At 34.2% G+C, this 23,697-nt stretch overlaps 1 protein-coding gene across 7 annotated transcripts in view; it reads right to left on the bottom strand.

The window, feature by feature from the left end:
• Window positions 1–5,554: 5,554 nt before the first annotated feature.
• Window positions 5,555–23,697, bottom strand: part of LOC131146023 (IAA-amino acid hydrolase ILR1-like 5) — a 53,126-nt gene continuing 34,983 nt past the window's right edge. For 2 of the 7 annotated variants that reach the window (XM_058095277.1, XM_058095280.1), the window contains 3 exons: window positions 8,601–8,915; window positions 8,046–8,174; window positions 5,555–6,445 (listed from right to left, as the gene is read on the bottom strand). In XM_058095277.1, the coding sequence (XP_057951260.1) occupies window positions 6,065–6,445; window positions 8,046–8,174; window positions 8,601–8,915 (825 nt within the window). In that variant the 3' untranslated portion in view covers window positions 5,555–6,064. The remainder of the gene's footprint in view (window positions 6,446–8,045; window positions 8,175–8,600; window positions 8,916–23,697) is intronic. The other 5 variants (XM_058095282.1, XM_058095278.1, XM_058095279.1 and 2 more) reach the window with 4 other exon arrangements.

Here is a 23,697-nt window from a genome sequence, read left to right as displayed (position 1 = left end):
GATTTTGGAAGTTTTGAGGCTATAGCATTGTATCTGACAAGAATCTGATATCTCTAATGTCTCACTCACTGATCGATTTGAAATAATAATAATAATAATAATAATAATAATAATAATAATAATAATCGGGTTATATTATTTCAATCTATTATTTTTATAAATTTATTAAATTTATTTTTATTTGTTTACATAATTTGTCAATTTATAGTTAGTGTTAACTTTGAAATTTAATTATTTCAAAGAGAAAATATGAATCCGGATATGAAAAACAAGGAAAGAAAAAGAAAATAGAAGAATTAGTGTCATCTCAAAAGAGAGCTCTTGATAAATTTATTACTAGTTCTAAATAAAATATAAATGAGTAAGATGAGAATCCTCCAGGAGACAAGCAATCAATTCCGGAGATGGAATTAGAATCTAATATAATAATAATAATAATAATAATAATAATAATAATATACAAGAAATGTAAACTAATGATGTTTATTTTGAAAGACATTTTAAAAATATAGAAGAAAAACAATAAATAATGATGATAATATTTATGATAATATTTATGATCCAAACTATTGGGAAAATATAGATACCAAATTACGAAATTTACTAGTTGAAAAAGGTCCTATTATAGATAATGATTTAATTTTTCCAAAAGATAAAAATTCAAGACATTTTTCAAACATATACTATATTCAAAAATTATCAAATGGAGAGAAACATAATAAAAAATGGCTTATATATTCTAAAGATTTAGATAGAGTATTTTGTTTTTGTTGTAACTTATTTGGCCAAAAATTAAATAACCAACAACTAACTAATAAAGAGTGTAAAGATTGGAAAATCTTGGTACTAAGCTTAAAAGTCACGAAATTAGTGAAGAACATATTTTCAATATGAGTAAATGGGTTGATTTAGAGTTAAGATTATTAAAAAATACAACAATTGATAAAAATATGGAAGAATAAATTAACAAAGAAAAAAACATTGGAAAAAAATATTATTGAGAATTATTTCTGTTGTGAAAACTCTTGTTAAAAATAATTTGGCATTTTGTGGGAAAAATGAACGAATTTATCAAGAAAATAATGAGATTTTTTAAAGTTTGATTGAAATGATAGTAGAATTTGATCAAATAATGAAATAACATATTCGATGTTTTCAACATAGTGAAATTTATAATCATTATCTTGGTCATAATATGTAAAATGAATTGATAAATTTGTTAACTCTTAATATTAAAAAGAAAATTATGAAGCAAATCAATGAAGTAAAATATTATTCAATCATACTCGATTGTACTTCGGATGTCTGTCATCAAAAACAAATGTCTTTAATAATACGATATTTGAATTTTTCTGCAATTCCAATTAAAATAGAAGAATATTTTATAGAATTTCTAAAAGTAGATGGTACGTCAAGAGAAGGACTTTTTAATGAATAATAAATGTCATACAAAAATTTGAACTTGGTATTGAGAATTTAAGAGGGTAAGGATATGATAATGGATCTAAGATGAAAGAAAAACAACTTGTACAAAAGAAACTATTAGATATAAATCTTAGAGCATTTTACACTCCGTGTGGTTGTCATAGTCTTAATCTAGTACTTTGTGATATGACTAATCATTTTTATAAAGTTATAACTTTTTTTTGGAGTAGTACAACGAATATATACATTATTTTCTTCTTCTACGAAACGATGAAAAATTTTAACCGAATATGTACCAAATTTAACTATGATCATTATCACAAACACATTAGGAAAGTCGAATAGAGGGTGTTAAGGTAATATGGTTTCAAGCTTCTCAAATTAGAGATGCTTGACTTCAATTAGAAAAAACTAACGATGATCCAAAAACAAAGAGTGAATCTTATTGTATAGCAACTTATGAGATGGAAAATTTTTAATTCTTACTATGAATGATTATTTGGTATGACATACTATTTGCTGTTAATTGTGTTAGTAAAAATTTACAATCAAAAGATGTGTATTAATGTCGTCATTAATCAATTAAAAGGTCTTATTATTTTTCTAAAAAATTTTAGGAAAAATGAATTTATATCTTCTATGATTTCAACAAAAGAGATTGCACTTGAAATGAATATTGAACCTGTATTTTGTATAAAAAAAAAACGTGTAATTAGTAGGAAAAAATAATTTGATGAAAATGTTAATGATGATACAACTCACTCAACTGCGGAATCTTTTAAGATTAATTTTTTATTATATATAATAGATCAAACTATTATTTCACTTGAGAGTAGATTTGAACAATTTCAAACATATGAGAATATTTTTTGGTTTCAAAAATATTTGAAACTTGAGAATATTTTAAAGTGTGGAACACATTCAAATATTAATGAATTTGATTTATTTTCAAAATTGAAAATTTTAAAAGAAAGTTTGGAAGGAACGAGTAAACTAATTGAAACATTGAATTTTATAAAAAAGATAGATTATTTTCTAAATGCATTTATTGTTTATAGAATTTTATTAACAATACTTGAAACAATAGCTTTTATGGAAAGAAATTTTTTTCAAAACTTAAACTTATAAAAAATTATTTGCGATCAATTATATCACAAGAAATATTAAATGGATTGACTATGTTATCAATAGAAAAAGAAATATTTGAAAATCTTGAATATAAAACTTTAATTAGTGATTTTGCATCTCAAAAAGTTTAAAAAATTAATTTTAAATAAAAATAAAAGTTAAACAAAATATTAAAGATTCCCAATTAAATCATTCGCTTATGGCCCAAGCCGGCCCTCTATATATATATATGGAGTAAGTGGAAAGTAGGAAGGTGGTGGATGCAGTTGGGATACATGCCATCTTTTAATTTGCTGACTCATCTTCACACACCTCTCCACTCCTAGACTTGCGCAGTAAGTTAGTTGATGGCCCTTCATCTCTTTCCATTTCCTCATCACAGACTTTTGAACTAGGAAAATATTAACGAAAAAAAATATCAAAAAATTTACATTTTTATATTTGATTATCGAATATATATATATATATATATATATATATATATCAAATTTATGAGGAATATTTTAATATTATACATCATTAATATTTTCTTAAATTTTAGTCATGTCAATATAATTTTTTATTTTTTACATTATTAAATGGAAAAGGAAAATATATGGGAAATTGAGTTTCTTTCTTATTTTTCTTTTCTTTCATTTTTTTCAATTAAAATCTTTGATCCAAATGAACCATAATATATTAAAATTCTTGAATTTAATATATAATTAAAGTTCGTATATATAACTCTGTATGTCACTTTGGCCGTCATTTTTTTTGCATAGAATATTTTTTTCATGTAGAGTTTCTTAAAAGATAATAATGATTATACATCATTCAAAATCGAAAGTTTTAATTGATTGTTCAAAATATGACATGGCTAAGTCATATTTTTAACAATTATTTGTCTAAATAAATTTTTAAAATTATTCTTTTTTTGAGCGTTTACCAATAAATTTTCATTTTTTTAATCCTTGTTCCAAGAAAAAAATTATATATAATACGTTATGAAACAAAAATAATGGCTTCATCATTTACATAATATCTTATATATTTCTACTCTTAGCTTCCAGGTCATCATCTACATTAATAAATTATTGCATTGGTTTGCAAACAAATATGTATAGACACACACTCACACAAACACATGCACAGAGCACACTACGTACACATACATTTAGGGCAGAGAGAGAGAGAGAGAGACTGCGCGCAGTTCATATTGTGTGTTGGTATATTCTTCTCCCCTGTGGCAGGTGTCTTCTTCTCAGTTTTTTTTAATGGGAAAAACCACTAAGGTAGGAGTCTTTAATTAATTATTAATGCGGTGGGCGTCAATAAAATTCCATTTGCACACATATATCATATATTGTAAACATTAATTCTTAATCAGTCCTACACTTTTATTTTTGCTTTTAGAAAAGCTGGGCCGGCCGGTGACCATACAATTGTTGTTAATGAGTTTGAGTTTAAGGGAACTCGTAACATGAGAATGCCTTTTTTTTAAAAAAAGAAATTGCTTAGATAACATAGCATGCATTCATGTTTTAGGCATAAATAAAAGAATCCTATATTTCAAATAAGGAAATAAAAGAATCATGCATAAACACATAATCATCATTGTTAAGACTGTACTTGAAAATATGAATTTTGAGATGTTAATATGAATTTATGTACATTTAGAAGAAGCTTGATACAAATTTAGACTGTATTTATTCAAAATCACACAAATCTAAATTTAAAATCTGAATTTCACTTGCTTAGTTATCAATCATACATTCTTTATTTAGTTTGCGATCCATCGGTACATATAGAATATTCTTTATTATGAAATGATCGTAAGCTTTGAGAAAGAGGCTAGCAATGTATGTGTCGGTGTGTATGTGCATGTTATTTTATTTTATTTTATTTTGTGTCTGTGTGTGTTTGAGAGAGAGAGAGAGTGGGTGTAGGTGTTTTTTAAAGTTAGAAAGCTAAGGAAGCAAAATATGAGAAGAGAATCACTAAAAAATAGATGATGACTTTACAGTTTTAAACAGTCACTAATAGTAGAAAATCGTCGATATTAATTATTAATGACGGTTTAGTATCACTTACAGATGGATGACTATAACGGCCGTCTCAACGTACTATTAGTGACGGAGACTGACCGTCACTAAAAGTGTAATACCGTCACTTATGGAAAGTCGGTTTATAGAGTGTTTACAAAGGATTTACTGGCTATCCATAAATCTCCTTGACACCAAAACAACACAGCACTGAGGTATTAAGGTGAGATCTCTCTCCTTATAAATTTATGCATGCATGGTCCTGAGGAATCTTCAACATGACAATTAAAGGGCCTAGGTATGGAAGAGATATAACCGGATCCATCGCATTCGTCTACCTCCTAAGGAATGCTGACTCACTCACTCACTGGTGGATTTATCAGTTACATATGCAGGTGCAGTGTATGTATATATATATATAATTAGTTATAATTTGTGATGAGTGGGTCTCCACACCCCAACGAACATCCATCCTGTGGGGTGGCCCCCTTCCTTTTGTTCTTGAATTGGGATAGCTGATTAAAACAAGGGAGGTACTGGCGTGCCATTCATCACTTCCACACATACTATATATGACCCTCTCCCCCAGCATGTGTGATGCTCTGCTTTTGTGTGCGCGTTAAATCATCAGTTATGGCGCTGCTGCTGAGAGAGAGAGAGAGAGAGAGAGACTTAGGCATTCAGCCACAAGGGATTGAGTTGCCCCACGCATACTTCCCACTCGAAAACAAACATGCAACCAACGCCCCCATCCCTTTGTGTTCTCTTCAATTCATCTTTATTATCACAGCAGGTTGGGATAGGAGGTTGAGGTGGGGCACCCACCCACCCTAGCCATAGCTTACATAATAAATTAATGATCGTCTCATGGCAGCCAGAGGCCTTGCTGTCTCGGCCTGCACTTTCTTCATCAAACTCTTTCAAACATACTTCTATTATATGTTCATGCATGGAATATCAACTCCATATCAAATTATATATACACACTACTGTAACAACATTTAATATTGCCAAAACAAATTCAATTCAGCTGGAGATCATTGATCGATCAGATATATTATAATGTCATTAAACAAGAGTAACTCAAAAGACTTGTTTAATTACAACAACTAGTCATTTTTTTTTCGGTTTTATGTATAATATATATGCACATACCTAAGGCTCAAAAACAAACGGTGGGGCCAGCACTTTCTGAATTAATTCTCCACAACGTACATTTGTGCAAGTGAGAGTCGCGAAGATAGGGCGGCGCCCCCTGGTGCATGCCATCCACCTCACGTTAATATCAAGCTAGGGGCCGTCCCTCGTCAGTTCATGAGTCCCACTAGCCTCCCCCCCTCTTGCACAGCTCTCTCTCTCTCTTTGCAACTGCAGGGGATCCTATCTAAAGACCTCGTCATACACAATAAAATAGGGATTAAAATAATTTAATGAAACGCAAATTTTAAAATGACCAATCCCATTTTATTCCTACATATTAAACATAAGAGTTAAAGTACACCAGAATGTTGGTGCTCATTCAGATATGTCTCTGCAAGAGCAGTGTGCAGTGATGCCCCAATTGGAAGCACATCCTCGTCCAGAAAAAAGTGAGGGGAATGCGGGGAGTGAACCGAGCCCAGTTCCTCATTTCTAATGCCAATGCTAAACATGACTCCAGGAATCACTTCCTGATAGAAAGCAAAGTCCTCACCAGCCATCACCTTTGTACCTGCCTTAACATTCTCAGGACCGAGCAGAAATCTGCCAACCCTCTGCACATGCTGGTGCAATCTTTCATCATTCACAACTGCTGGATATGCAGGGTAATCTTCTTCTCTCATGTCAATATACGCATTGCATCTGTGTACGACTGCCAGGCCTTCAATAACCTACAACAAGCTCCACACCAGCAATTATTACATGAACCAGCTACTTCATTAACTGCTAGAAACAATTTAGCAATTCACTGAAAACTTGAAGAATTTGGTTATGAGAAAATGCTTGCACAATCTGTTCTGTATGGAACAGTCAAAAATCATGCTGAAACATGTTAAAGCCTCTCTGAGGCCAACAACGTACCAACAGAGAAGCATGTGGCTGGTAGCGTTTGCTCGAGAACAAAGTAGTCGAGCATGCAGGAGAAAGTGTGGAACATAGTCCCCCAAGATCACATAATTGCTCAATTATTCCATCCAATGGCTTCAAGTCAAGAGAAATGACTATGGGCTACTTAAGTAACAAAAGGATGAAGCTTCATTTGAAAATCAAACAGATGAAGAAAGTGTATATGGTATTTTCTAGGTTCTATTTCCTCTATTCAATAATATCGAAGATAATTAAGGGGTCACTAATAATATAAATAAATTCTACAAAGTAGGAAAACAACTCAACGAAACAATTTTTTGTTTTTTTGGTTGCTGGTGTTTGGTTTTTTGGTTTGGTTTATGTTGATTAAGTCAGTTTTAGGGTCTTGGAATTTGCTTTTGTTGTCCCAAAGTCTCAAAATTGTAACAATGGTTTTCTTCCGCCATAAATGAGAAGTTTTCTAATAAAATTTAGGAGGTGCCGCCCTCTTTTACCAAAAAAAAAAAAAACTCAACGAAACAATTTTTTTTTTAAAGAAGCTTTATTGAAACTAGCAATGAGAATCAGATACAATAGGGAGAACAAGAAGTCAACTGTGAAAAAACGAGAAAAGAAAAACTAGCATCAACTTAATAATGCCTCCCAGTCTTGGTTGACAGTCAGCAGCCCATAAAGCAGATTGCACTATAAGCCCAAAGAGAAGTAAACAAAGATCCATCGACAATCTCTTTCCAGAAAAATTCCAGAATTTGTTTCCAATCAAATTCTCCATAATATAGCACAAAGGGCATGCTCTACAGTCTCCTAACATCCTTAGCCTTCCCATAACCAACAGAAGAAATAGTTGAGAGCTCCTCCACCGACGTCTAACAAACCCACACTTCATCATGAACTCCTAATAGTGCATTCTACCACCATGCATAGCAGTTTCTAAAGGTTGTGTACATATGATTCAATAGAAACAGATTTTACTAGCAACTAGCTAAAAAATATGCTTAAATGTTCTTTCCTCAATCAACAGAAAGGTGTTTTCAATTCATTTAGTGGAAATTGATGGCAAAAGACTTTCGATAGTTACAACAGCCAAAAACCATAGAAGAGTGCACCAAATGAACGAAAAACAGCAAAAGATCCTCTAAATGCTTGTAAAACCCATCTAAATTCAATCATATGGACATCACCAGACAAAGATCAGAAAGACACAAATACCAATAAACTGTGGCAAAGAACATGGAAATATATACAAATAAAACTAGCCATACATTGAATAAGTGTATTGATGCTTCAAAGTTCAATCTCTTGAGTTGGCAATAGTTCAAACAGGTGCTTGAACCATTTAATGACAATAGATATGATTTTTTTTTTTCTGCAATTCTTTCAATAAAAGCCAGCATTGCTAAATACCTCTTTGACCCTTCGCCGGAGTTGATGCAATCCTTCAGTAGTCAGACTCCTTAAAGTACCCCCAAGTTCAACACATAAGGGAGTTAAATTTAATGCCATTCCACCTCTTACATAGGTAACAGATAAGACCTTCATGAAAAAAAAAAAACTACCTATATTAAGACCAAGTTTCAGTATTCTATATGCTAAGAAGTCTCTACAGCATTTATAACTGCTAAAAGATATTGGATTGATGCGTAAGCATGAAAAATTCCCTTTGAAGTTGTTGGTTCAGATAAAATTAGTAATCTCATGAGTCTGGTGACATTTCAAACTGAGGCAGTCATGAAGGGGCAATGCATGGTATGTGTGCACATGCTGCGTGTCATTACACATGGGCAAAAGAATCAAACAGGTGTGTTATTACCCTTGTAAGAGGTCATTGTGCATGGATTCTTTGAAATTGATCAAAAACTCATCAGCTATACTCACAGGCACTGGCACAGAAGTTCAAAAACAATAAAACAATATGAAAGCCAGTGCACTAACTAGAAAAAATCATTAAAAGGGAAATACTTGACTCTGGAGGGGATCTACTTCTCTGGAGATAAGCTGTTGCAATCCCAAAATGATGAACGATGCAGCCAGTATCGGATCCACATTTTTGTGCGGTTCTGCAGCATGCCCTCCTTTTCCTTCAATTTTTGCTTCAAAGAAGCACACAGCAGCTAAGGTTGGTCCTGAACTAGATGATATGCTTCCTGTGGGGTTTTTATAATCAATGTGCATTCCAAATATCGCTCCAGCATCACCAAGAGCCCCTTCTTTTATCATGTGGGATGCACCTGCACCTCCCTCTTCAGCAGGTTGGAAAAGAAGTCTCACAGTTCCCTTCGATAACAAATTGAGCCAAGTTAAGAATGTTAAATGATAAGGAATATCTGCAAGTTCAGACTAGAACACTTCAAGATTAAAAGCCTATATGAACAAGCATTGAGGCATTTAAAAACAAAGCAAAAAGGATAGAAGAATCCAACCTTAAATATAAAAAGTGCCTGAACAATGTTTAAGAGAGACAGAGAGAGGGTGAGAGACAAACAGAAAGGCAAACAGATGTTCGATTACCACTAGAGAACCAAATAGCAAATAAAATTGCTGGTCCAAAGAATCCAATAAGCCACCATTCAATTTGGATTGACATATGTCATTTGAAACCACAAGTAGGTCATATGAAATAAAATCATCAAATCAAGAATGGATTCACTTAATGTAACTTTTTGTGTTACCAAAATAACCACATTGATAACAAATGTTACCAGGACCACAGAGATTCACATAAAGACTGAAAACAAATATATAGAAAAGCAGACTCATGCGAATGTTACGACCGAAAAAAATGGACTCATGCGATGTTCAAAAGCGGGATCATCACTAACAATCATAGTGATTTATAATCTATTTCATATTAGATTTGATTAGTATTGGAAGCACATCTTTAAATCTTTTTGGTTTAACTCATTAACTAACCAATCTTTCATTTTACTTATTCTCTGAGCAACTTTGCCTCATTGTATCAAGATCAGTCACTTAATGTAACTTTTTGTGTTACCAAAATAACCACATTGATAACAAATGTTACCAGGACCACAGAGATTCACATAAAGACTGAAAACAAATATATAGAAAAGCAGACTCATGCGAATGTTACGACCGAAAAAAATGGACTCATGCGATGTTCAAAAGCGGGATCATCACTAACAATCATAGTGATTTATAATCTATTTCATATTAGATCTGATTAGTATTGGAAGCACATCTTTAAATCTTTTTGGTGTAACTCATTAACTAACCAATCTTTCATTTTACTTATTCTCTGAGCAACTTTGCCTCATAGTGTCAAGATCAGTCTAGCAAAGAAACAGCATCTCAATTGCCAAATATGGTTTAGAGATATGATTTCCAAGAAACCCACCCACCCCCCCCCCCCCCCGCCCAAACAAGGCTGTGGGACCAATCTTCTTGTGGAGTGAAGGACTGGACTGTGGGTCAAGGCACAGCTGAACTGTTGCATATGGACTGTAAGGTAAGGATTTGATTAGTACTCTCACAAACAGCTTTACATTTTGGTGGAACCAGAGACGCTCATTCTTACAAATGGTAGTATCTAAGCCAAGTTCACTGGTGTGATTCCCCATGGCTATTGACGGAGGGGTGGGGATTGTTGGCTGGGTTGTCGTAACAATCTGCATGCATAGCAAAATTCTAGGGTATGGGTCAAGTCACAATCGAATTACGACAGTTGGGAGTGGGACAGCATAAGGGATTTGAGTAGCACCTTCACTCTCGCCATCAGCAGCAGACACGTGGCCTTACAACACAACAACAACAACAAAACCAAATCTTAAGTCCCACTAGGTGGGATCGGCTATATGAATCCTTTTCCGCCAATTTATGCAATCATGAACCCTTTTTTTTTTACAAATTTAGGACTATTAAATCCTTACTATCTCATTCCAAGTTATTTTAGGTCTACCCCCTACTCCTTCTACTATCCCCCACAACAACTAACTCACTCTGCCTCACTAGTGCACTATGTGGCTTACGTTGCAAGTGCCCAAACCATCTGAGTCGTCCCTCCCTTATCTTATCTTTTATAAGAGCTACATCTAACTTACTGCAAATATATTCATTCCTTAATTTATCTTTTAGTGTTATACCACTCATCCATCTAAGCATTCTCATTTCGATAACTTTTACTTTTTGGATATTTTGTTTCTTCTTCGCCTAACATTCCGATCCATATAGCATAATTGGTCTTATAGCTATCCTATAAAACTTCCCTTTTAATTTTAAGGGTATTCTACGATCACAAAACACACTTGAAGCACTTATCCATTTTACCCAACCTGATTTAACTCTATGCATTACATCATCTTCGATTTCTCCTTTAACTTGCATAATAGATCCAAGGTATCAAAATCTACAAGTACTATTGTAATGACCCGAAAAATTTTAATGATAAAATAATTAGGAAAAATAATAGATGAAAATAATAAATAAGGAATAAAGGAAAAGAGGAAAAAAGAAGAAAGGGAAAAGAAATTTAAAAAGGGATAATAAGCAGGTGCACGTCGACGAGCAGGATTTTCTCGTCGACGAGTGATGTTGTGTGCCTCGTCGCCGAGTAAGTATGTCTCGTCAACGAGGATTAATCGAGAGGGTTTTGGCTGTTCTGAAACTCATCAAACGAGCTCATGGTCTTGTCGACGAGTATTCTTCAGTGGTTCGTCGACGAGTTTTATCTTCTCGTCGACAAGTCCACGTGGCAAAGTCGAGTATAAGAAGGTTTGGGGAAGCTTCTCTGCGAAGGAAACTTATTTTCCTTCAGTTTTTCTCTCTCTAAACGATTCCTCTCCCTTCTCTCTAAGAATCCGGCCCGGATTCAGCCCGAATCGCTAAACGGAAGTTACTACAGTGTTCTAGGGAAGATTCTCTACACATCTAGCGGATCAGTTTTTTAAAATGGGCATTTCAGGAAATGCTCCTAAGTTGAGGTAAGGGCCTAGATTCTTAGTTTTGGATTTTTATAAGTTTATTTAAGGTTTATAAATTGAGAAATTGCTGAAATAGTAGGTTATTTGGAGTTTATCTCATTAAACTAAGGTTTTTGAACCAGAATTCGGATGAGCATCACAGGCATCAGATTGGGATACCTATTGGTGTAGTTCAAGGATTCAGGTAAGGAGGAAATTTTATATGTTAAATAAGGTTTTCATATATGAAATGAAAATGGATTATGTTATATATGTATATGTGTTCAAGTGAGTATAAAATACCAACCATGTAAATAATGTTTTTCTGAGCTTAGGGCTGCTTATTTAGTTACGTATATGTGAAAATGAACTAAGAAAAGTGGAAAACATTTTCAGGATAATTATGTAAGAAATGAAGGTAGATTTTTAGTATATAAACGTTAATTGTTGGTTGGCTTATTTTACAGGCAATGTATGAACTTTTCTGCTAAAATGTGTGGCATAAGTGGATAATAATGCTATTTGAACATATGCCATATGTATGAGATGCAGGTTATGTAAGAAATGCAATGATAATGAAATGTATAAGGACTACGTTGTTTGTGTTTGATAATGCAACCATGTGTACAATGACAGCTAAAAGGACCTGTAGACTAATTGATGACAGCTAAAAGGAGTTGTGTTAGCAGATTCTAGCCCATATCTATGTGGACTAACTGATGTACATCTAAAAGGAGCTCTAGTACTAATGAATAAAATAAAAATGAATGAAATGGAAACGTGAATGATATGAATATGAAACGTGAAATGTGAACGATGTAAAATGTTAAAGGTTACGTAAAGTGAAATGCGAAGAAATGCTAAAGTTATGAACATGAACAGATATGGATGATTAAATAACGACAGACAGAATATTATGGTATTATCAAGTATTTATGTTAGTAGAACATGTTATGCTAGGGCAAGGCAAACTCTTCGCCTGAAGGCTTGCTGAGAAAGACGAGTGCACTAGTAGTATCAGATGTAGCAGTAGGCTGCATAACGCACTAGGACAGAGGAAAACTACCTGTATGGGCGGGTAGATTTCCTTATTCTTGGGAGTCTTCGCTGATAAACTTTGTATGAATTGTGCGAGTACGAGATTAATTTATCACTTGAGGGCTTACTAAGTAAAGTGAGTGTCCTAGTATGCTTCAGTTGTGACCTTTGGGTTGCCTAATATATCAGGGCAGAGAGGTGCTACATGTATGGGCGGGTAATCACCCATATCCTTGGGTAGTCTCGTGGGTAAATATTCTGCATGTGTTTGAATAGGATCACAAAATGTTTTCAGAATTTATGTTAATGGCTTGCAAATGTTATTAAAATGTTGTTCATGAATCTCATGTGGATCACACGCTGTTTTAATATATATTATTTATTTTCCTTACTAAGATGTGTCTTACCCGAATATGAATTTATTTTTTCAGGACCACCACGTAAACGAGCTTAGAGAAGCTCGAGGTTGATAACATTTTTGGAGTCCTAGATAAAGAAAAGGGTATAAATATTTTTAATGATATTTGGGATGTAAATAAGTTATGTTTTATGTTTTACGTCTTAAGTTTTCTGGATTTTATGGATGGTCGTGGAACATACTGAATATTGTTGGAGATGTGTGTATAGATGGGGATACAGGTTATGATTGGCTATGGAATATGGATAGAATTAGTAAACTCTGGTATTTATTTATATGATTGAGGATCATAGTTATGTTTTCCGCTGCGTATGTATGTATTTATTTATGGATATCAGGAATTAATTAGGTATAACACACCTGACCGGGTATAAGGGTTCGGGGCATTACAATTATTTATTTCTTCATCAAGTTTAACTTTGTCTCCAAATATTCCTCCTACCGTTACTAAAATTACATTTCATATATTCTATCTTATTTCTACTTATCCTAAAGTCTCTAAATTCCAAAACTTCTCTCCATAATTCTAACTTATCATTTACTCCACCCCTCATTTCATCAATCAATACAATATCATCCACGAACAACATACACCATGGAACCTTATTTTGAATACTTTTAGTCAGTTAGTCCATCACTAAAGCAAAACAATAAGGACTCAAAGCAGATCCTTGATGTACACGTACGATGATTGGAAATTCTCTAGTTTCTCCATCTATAGTCCTTACACTAGTCATTACTTCATCGTACATATCCTTAATGACATCAGTATACCTACTAAATACACCTTTTTTTTCCTAAAACCCGCCATAAAACTTCCCTTGGTACCCTATCATATGCTTTCTCTAAGTTAAAAAATACCATATGCAAGACACTCCTCTTTTCCTTAAACTTTTCCATTAATCTTCTTAAAAGGTATATAGCTTATGTTGTAGATCTCCTAAGCATAAAATTAAAATGATATTTTGAGACCTTTGTTTCTAGCCTTAATCTTTGTTCAACTACCCTTTCCCACAGTTTCATCATATGACTCATAAGTTTAATTCCACGATAGTTGTTACAATTTTGAATATCTCCTTTATTTTTGTGTATAAGCATTGAAGTGTTTTTCCTCCATTCATTTGGCATTTTCTAAGTTTTTATATTGTGTTAAATAAATTAGTCAACCATATAATTTTGTTATCACCAAAGCATTTCCAAACTACAATTGGGATGTTATCCGGTCCTATAGTTTTTCCATTTTTCATCTTTTTTAGTGCAAACTTATCTTCGTTAACTCTAATTTTGCGAATAGATCTCATATTTTTAGCCTTTTTAGTCTTTCTTTTATGTCTTCGTCCTTAACCAAGACAATATCATCCTCACTTTTTATACATATTACATTTCTTATGTCCTTACTCTTCCTTTCTCTAGCTTTAGCAAGTTTAAATATATCTTTTACCTCTTCTTTTGTACCTAATCTATCATACAAACTATTAAATGATTTATGTTTAGCTTCACTAACGGCCTTTTTTACATTTTTCTCGCTTTTTTATACTTTCAAAGGTATCCATGTTTCTACATTTTTGCCACATTTTATATCAAATTCTTTTTGTCTTTACGGCTTTTTGGAGTCTTGGACATCTTTATTCCACCATCAACTTTTTTTGCTATTCGAGAATCTTTCCCTTGATTCACTTAAAATCTCTTTTGCTATTTTTTAATAGAACTAGCTAATCTATTCCAAAGAGTATTTGTATCTCTCACATCCTCTATAATCCAATCCCTATCTTTGATCATTTTATCTTTAAATTTTATTATATTTTCTCCCTTTAGGTTCCACCACCTAGTTCTATTACACTAGTTTATTTTATCATTTTTCTTCTATTTTTTAATACATATATCTAACACTAAGACTCTATGTTGTGTGGTTAGGCTTTCATCTGGAATAATTATATAATCCTTGCATGATAAACAATCTACCCTCCTAGTTAAAAAAAAATTTATTTGACTTCTATTTTGTCCACTTTTAAAAGTTATTAAGCGTTCTTCTCTCTTCTTAAAGCAAGTATTCATTGTAATAAAATCATATGACATAGCAAAGTCTAAGATCATCTCCCCAAGCTTATTTTTGTCTCCATATCCATTTCCTCTATGTATCCTCACATAACCTTTATTATCCCTTCCAACGTGTCCATTTAGATCTCCTCCTATGAATATTTTCTATGCCCGGCATGCCATGTATACTATCCATATCTTCCCAAAATAATCTTTGAAGATTTTCTGCTTAGCATACTTGAAGAGCATAAGTACTAATGTTATTTATTATCTCTTGGCCCAATACCATCTTGATTTTTATAATTTTATCCCTTATTTTGTTTACATCAATAACGCTATCTTTTAAGTTTTTATCTACAATAATTCCTACTCCATTTTTACTACAACCGGGTGACACAAGTGCAATGCGACGATCATAGGGGACGCCCCAGTAAATATTCAGTAAGGATTCATATCATAGTGTGATCTGACAAATTTTACATTGGCTATCAGTTATCTCACATAACCCACTTTTACTCGGGCTTGGGACCGGCTATGTGTGAAAAAATTAGGATATTAGGTGCATCACAGGCGAAGTTGCACTAGGCCTTACACCCACTAAATATAACTAGCGCTATAGTAGTAAACAATTTACTTGCTAGTTAATAGATTTGATGGAGAGATATGACATCCTTCATATATTTATTTTATTCACTTTTTGCAACTTCAGTGATATAAGACAACAACAACAAGCCTCAAGTCCCATTAGGCGGTTCGACTACATGAATCCTTTTTCGCCAATTTACCCAATCAAGAGCGTTTTCCTTTATTAGATAAAGGGCACTAATAAATCTTTCCTCACTACCTCATTCCAAGTTATTTTGGATCTACCCCTATCCATTTTCATGCTAGACACAATAACTAACTCCTCCTTACAAGTGGTCTACCAGGCCTGCGTTTCAAATGCCCAAACCATCCAAACTGCCCCTCTCCTATCGTGTTTTCAACCGGTGTTATGCCTAAATTATTACGTATATGTTCATTTCTTATTTTATCTTTTAATATTAAACCACTCATCCACCTTAACATTCACATCTTATCAACTTTTATTTTTTGTACATGTTTCTTAGTTGCCCAACATTCTAAACCATAAAACATAGCTGGACTAATAGTCGTCTTATAAAACTTTCCTTCTAATTTTAAGAGTATTCTGCAAGCACGCAACACACATGACGCACTCCTCCATTTTACCTAGCCTGTTTTAATTGTATGTACTGCATCTTCTTCAATTTCCCCTTCAAGTTGCAAAATAGATCCAAGATATCTAAATCTATTAGTGCTATTAATCTCTTGATTATCAAGTTCAATCTTCTCTCTATTGCTACTCCTTACATTATTGAAATTACATTTCATATATTCTGTCTTATTCCTACTTATCCTAAACCCTTTAGACTCTAATGTAGCTCTCCAAACTTCTAACTTAGATTCCACTCCACTCCTACTAATATCAATCAACACGATATCATCTGCAAACAACATATGCCAAGGGATCACATTTTGGATATTATTAATTAATTCAACAATTACTAAAATAAAAATAAGAACTCAAAGTAGAACCTTGATGTACACCTATTATGATTGGAAAATCTCTAGATTCACCTTTAACAATCCTAGCGCTAGTCACTACTCTATCATACATATCTTTAATGACCTTTGTATATCTACTACAAACTCCCTTCTTTTATAAGACCTACCGAAGAACTTCCCTAGGTACTCCACCATAAGCTTTCTCTAGGTCAATAAAAACCATATGCGAGTCCCTCTTCTTTTTCCTAAACTTGTCCATTAAACTTCTTAAAAGATAAATAGCTTCTACTGTTGATCTCCCAGGAATAAAATCAAATTGATTTTCTGAAATCTTCGTTTCTAATCTTATTCTATTTTTCAATTACCCTTTCCTATAATTTCATCATATGACTCATAATCTTAATTCCACGATAATTATTACAGTCTTGAATATCGTCTTTGTTTTTGTACACAGGTACTAATGTACTTTTCCATCATTCTTCTGGTATTTTCTTAGTTTTTATCAATTATTAAAAGGCAAAGGCGTAAGGCAAGGCGAGGCGAGGCGAGGCGAGACAAGGCATCAGCCTTAAGGCGTAAGCATTTTGGGACTGTATTTTTTAAAATAATTAATTAATTAATTAATTTATATATAGTAAAAAATTATGTAAAATGGAGAAGTACTTCAAGTGTGCTATGTGATCGTAGAATACCCTTAAAATTGAAAGGGAAGTTTTATAGGACAGCTATAAGACCAACTATGCTATATGGATCGGAATGTTGGGCGACGAAGAAACATAATATCCAAAAAGTAAAAGTTATCGAGATGAGAATGCTTAGATGGATGAGTGGTATAACATTGAAAGATAAATTAAGAAATGAACATATTCGTGGTAAGTTAGGTGTAACTCCTATAGAAGATAAGATAAGGGAGAGACGACTCAAATGGTATAGACACTTGCAACGTAGGCCACATAGTACACCTCTAAGGAAGAGTGACTTAATTACTGTGGGGGGTAGTAGAAAGGGTAGGGGTAGACCTAAAATAACTTGGGAGGAGATAGTGAGTAAAGATTTAATATCCTTGAATCTATCAAAAGAAATGGTCCATGATCGCATAAATTGGCAGAAAAGGATTCATATAGCCAACCCCACTTAGTGGGACTAAGGCTAGGTTTTGTTGTAGTTGTTGTGGAGAAAAAAATAAAAACATAATTTGTAAATATCATATAGGCCAATTTTAGCTAACAAACACAAAAAAAAAAAAAAATACATGTTAAAAAATAAGCATGAACCATAACATTACAAAAAGAAGAGAAAAAGCCAAATTAAAGCATCACAATGTCTCATCATCCAAGATTCTAATTTCTAAGAATCTAATCTAAATCAACAAAGTTTAGAGGGAACTATCAAGATCTTCATCAAAGTCCTCATCTTCATCAAACTCATCTATAATAGGAGTTCTTCCACTTATAAATTCCCCCTCTCCCTCTTCAACATCATCGTCTTCCTCAATTGTGACCAATGTTGGCCTCTTGCCTTTGTCCCGAGTGCCTAGATATTCAATAAAGCTATAGGTTAGGATTTAGGACAAATGGAGAATTATAAATTAGTACATACAAAAATGACTATTGATATGTATGTACTCAAGTTCTCACAATAATCACTAACCTTCTTTTTGCTAGGAAGTATAGAATATGAGCTACCAGAAGCTTATGTTGCTTAAGCATCATCTCCTTCAAAAGCTACCATGGGCAAAGCTCTAATAGCATCAACTTCTAGGAGATTTTCATCATCAAACCAAGAAGTACCTTTTGAGAGGATAGGTTCTTCCTTCTCAGTGATCCATTCATCATCTGAAACTACTTCCGCCGCCAATATTGGATCATAATTGTCTTCTTCTTAGAGCTCTCTCTCTCAGTTTGGTGTTGTACTTCACGTAAACTAGAGCATTCAATCTCTTGTGCTTTAATCTATTCCTATTTTTCGTATGAATCTACAATTGAGTTTAAGCCATTTAAATTTTTAGATATTAGAAGATATTTTCATATTTGAGTGAAACGATAATAACATGGCATTTGTAAAAACTAAGAACTTGCTCAAATGTGCTCCAATTCCTCTCACATCTACTAGCACTACATGTCAGGCTAAGAGCACAAATAGCAAACTTCGTCAATTTTGGGGTCTTCGTCCCAAAATGCTTCCACCAATCAGCTACCAAATATATATAGATATATGTTTAGGTTCCAAGTTATAAGAAGAAATAAGGATAGAGTACTACTAATTAACTAAATTTTACTGAAGTATTATTTTGACCTAGATTTCTCAACATTCAAGAGTCAATAGCCACTCGAGTCCCAAAATCCCCTCATGCATTATCAAACAAATCCAATTGGATGTCTGCAGCTAGCCTCTCCTCATATCTCAACATTCTATCCATGCATTCAAATAGTTCTTTCTTCACTTCTTCACAATCAAAGAAGTTCTCCTTATAACACAATTGGGGATTTAGATAATATCTTGCAACATGTAAAGGGTGATGAAGTTGTGGAGTCCATCTATCATCTATTTTTCTCCAAATGGTCCATACTTCTTGGCATTTCTAGAAAAAATTGCAGCAAATTTTTCCTTTGTCGAATCCATCAACTCATAGAGAAACCCCATGGTTGGTCTTTTCTCATAATCAACTTCCATTAGAACACACACAAGAGGAACAACACTCTTGATAACATAAGCCACGTGAGGCCAAAAATGTTGGTCAAATAAAACTATTGAGCGAGTCCTTATACCTTCATGCATTTTTTCATATGTAGAAGTGCACCACATCTCTAAAAAGAACATAGATTGAAGGCCTTGCTTTTGTTTGTAAGTGCTATGAAGTGACAAAAATGCGATAGAAAAACGCATCACTACAGGGCGGATGAGTTCTTTATTGTTGGTGAAATGCTTTCTCAACATTGCAAGTACATAGGATGATTATAAATAAATTTCACAACTTGCTTAGCCTTTAGAATTGTGGTTGCATGGATCTTCAATTTTGCAATATTCTCCAACATGAGATCCAAACAATGTGCAGCACATGGAGCCCAATAGAGTTTCTCCCTCTTTTCCATAAGCTTCTTTCCACCATTTATCATGTTCTTTGCATTATCAGTTATCACCTGCACAACATTCTCCTCACCAACTTCCTCAACCACCTCATCCATATACTTAAACATCAAATCACCATTTTTTATAGAATCAGAAGCATCAATGGATTTTAAAAACCATGTACCAATAGGACTATTCACAAGGGAATTAACCAAAACCCTTGAACACCCATCAGTCCATCCATCAACCATGATAGGACATCCATATTCCTTCCAACATTTTTTATGCTCTTTCAGCATGCCATCGATGTCTTTCACTTCATCTTTAAGGATCCATGCCCTCATCTATTGCATAGATGGAGGCTTGAAACCTGGCCCATAATTAGCAATACCATCCAACATAACACGCCAATATACTAAAATTAGAATGAATGATTTCTACATTTCTTGAATCAATTATGTACAATAACAACTCTCTATAAATAATACAAACTGTATATCAACAAGGAAAGAATTGCCTAAAATAGGAGCATGAAATATGCCCAAGTATTAGGCTAGAAATCCCTATACAATCTCTAGTATCATTGACCCATTATTCTCGGGATTTCTAATAATCCTTAGGATTTCTACACTCCCCCTCAAGTTGGATCATAAATGTTGACCATATCCAACTTGTATGTGAAATCATCAAAATTTTGTCGAGGTAGTCCTTTGGTGAAGATGTTGGTTGTTTGTTCTTTGGTAGGAACATAAGTCATGCAAATGGTTCCTTCTTCAACCTTTTCCTTGATAAAGTGTCTGTCCAATTCTACATGTTTGGTCCTGTTGTGTCGAACTGGATTGAGAGAGATGTTAATGGTTGTTTTGTTATCACTGTAAAGTTTGATAGGGAACTTTACCGTGACCTGCAACTCCTCCAAGAGTTTTCGTAACCACAGTCCTTCACATATCCCTTGCGCCATTGCTCTAAACTCTACTTCAGCACTACTTCTGGCCACAACATTTTGTTTTTTGCTTCTCCAAGTCACCAAGTTTCCCCATACAAAGGTGCAGTACCCGGAAGTGGACTTTCTATCTTCTACCGATCCTGCCCAATCAGAATCTGTGAAGACTTCTATTTCTTTGCTTTCACATTTTTTGAAGAATAGTCCTTTGCCAAGAGATCCCTTGAGATATCTAAGAACCTTGTACACTGCTTCTAGGTGACTTTCCCTTGGTGAATGCATGTGTTGACTCACCACACTAACTGCAAATGCGATGTTGGGTCTAGTGTGTGATAAGTAAATTAGTTTGCCAACTAATCTCTGATACCTTTCTGATTCAACAAGTTTTTCGATGTCTTCTCTTCTTTTTCCTACTTCAATGGGGTTATCGCTTGGTTTGCACCCAAGCATGCCAGTTTTAGTTAGGAGGTCTAGGACATACTTCCTCTGAGAAACACTGATTCCCTTCTTTGATCTAGCAATTTCCATCCCCAAAACATACCGCATTTGACCCAAATCTTTTACCTCAAACTCAGTGGCCAAGACTTTCTTCAACATGTCCATCTCTGCTATGTTGTCTCCAATTAGGATGATGTCATCAACATATACAATCAGAATTGTATTCATCCCATCTTTATACTGTCCGAAGAACATGGTATGGTCTGATTGTCCTTGCTGATATCCTTAGCTCCTAATCACCTTTGTAAATCTATCTAACTAGGCTCTTGGAGACTGTTTGAGTCCATACAGGGACTTTTTGAGTTTGCATACTTTGTTTTTTTCACCCCTTTTACAAAAGTCTAGTGGTATCGTCATGAAGACTTCTTCTTCTAGTTCGCAATTTAGAAAAGCATTCTTGATGTCAAGTTGCTGGAGTGGCCAATCCAGGTTGGCTGACAAGGCTAGGAGAACTTGGACGGTATTCAGTTTTTCCACGGGTGCAAAAGTCTCTGTGTAGTCAATGCCATAGTTTTGAGTAAACCCTTTTGCAACAAGGCGGGCTTTGTACCATTCCACTGTCCCATCAGCTTTGTATTTCACAGTAAACACCCATTTGCAGCCCACTGGTTTCTTCCCTCGTGGTAGATTCATCTCATCCCACGTTCCATTTTTTTTCCAAAGCCTGCATTTCCTCCATAACTGCCTCTCTCCATTCAAGGATCTCAAAGGCTTTCTAAATATTCTTTGGAATTTTTATCCTGTCAAGATTAGAGGTAAAAGCACGACACCCTATAAACAAAGTATTGTAAGACATGAATTTGGAAATGGGATGGAGAGTACATGACCGAGTTTGTTTTCTGAGAGCAATGGGTAAATTGAGATCAACCTGTGCAAGTTTATCAAAGGACTCAAGATTACTTGAAGACATTACCTGATCAGGAGTGGATAAAAACTCATGGTTGCTTGGATCTATCACCTGTTCTGACTTTTTTGGTGCCTCAGGTATGAGATTCTTTATGTCCTTTAATTTTGGCTTTCTTGAGTAGACAAGTATCTCCTTGTTATATTGTTTTCCTACATCTCCCCCTGAATTCAAGTTTTTTTCTGTATTTGGTAGATTAGGAGCACTTTTCAAGACAGGCTCAGTGTCTAGGACAACTTCAATGTTTGGGACATGCTCAGGTTCAGTAATAAAGGTATTGAAGTCCCAAACTTGAGCTTCTTGACTACTCAAAGTCTTCCCCTGAAGCAAGGGCTTTTGGAAGTAAGGACTAGTTTCAAAAAAAGTAACATCAAGACCAACAAATACCCTTTTTGTTGCAGGATTATAACATTTGTACCCTTTTTGGGTAAGAGAATAGCCAAGAAAGACACATTTGAAGGCACGTGGATCCAGTTTATGTTGATGATGTATATGGACAAAACCAGTACAACCAAACACTTTGAGAGAGAGATTTGAGCCGAGACGAGAGTTTGGAAAAAATGCCTAGAATTTTTGAAGAGGTGAGGCAAAAGAGAGAACTTGACTAGGCATTCTATTAATGAGATATGTAGCTGTGAGAATGGCATCACCCCAAAACATTTTTGGCATATTGGTAGTAAACAACAATGCACGAGCTACTTCAAGGATATGTCTGTTTTTTCGTTCGGCAACCCCATTTTGTTGGGGGGTGTCAACACAGGAACTTTGATGAATTATTCCATGTCCTTGAGATAATTTCCCAGAATACGATTAAAATATTTTGTGCCATTATCTGTACGCATAATTTGAATTTTCGTATGAAATTGTGTTTGAATCATGGAATGAAAATTGAAAAACACAAAACGCACTTCAGTTTTTTCTTCCAACAAGTATACCCAACAAATACGAGTGTGGTCATCAATAAAAGTAACAAACCATTTTATGTGGGTACGATTGAGAGTGCTAGACAAGCCCCATACATCACTATGAATCATAGTAAACGGTGAGGTTGGTTTGTATTTGGATTTTGGGAAAGAAGTACGTTGGTGTTTTGCAATTTCACAAATCTCACATTGAAAATCAAATGATGTTTCATTCGAACAAATGGAAGGAAATAACTGTCTCAAATACTGGAAATTGGGATAACCTATTCTAAAATGCCATAACAAAATATCACTATCCTTAGGAACAGATGTAGAATCACATATAGCAATTTGACATTGTTCACTCACATTTGCCTCCTCAAAGTAGTAGAGTCTCTCACACTCCTTCGCACTGCCAATCGTCTTCCCCGATGATAGGTCCTAAAAACACAATGAGAGGGAAGAAATTTAACAGAACAATTGGAATTCTTAGTTAATTGGCTAATGGATAGTAAGTTGCAGGATAAATTAGGAACATGAAGAATGAACTCCAGCATGATGGAGTCAAAGACTCGGATATTCCCTTTGCCTGCAACAGACGAGAGCGATCCATCTGCAATTTTAACTTTCAAATTTCAAGCACAAGGTGAATATGATGAGAAAAGATGATAGGCATCAGTCATGTGGTCAGAGGCACCAGAATCAATAATCCAAGGAGTTTTGGATCTAGAGGTTTTACTCAAGGCTTGCAAAAAATTACCTCTT

This window comes from Malania oleifera, chromosome 13, assembly GCF_029873635.1.
Source record: "Malania oleifera isolate guangnan ecotype guangnan chromosome 13, ASM2987363v1, whole genome shotgun sequence".
Classification (NCBI taxonomy): Eukaryota; Viridiplantae; Streptophyta; class Magnoliopsida; order Santalales; family Ximeniaceae; genus Malania; species Malania oleifera.
This window is presented reverse-complemented; position numbering and strand designations above follow the sequence as displayed.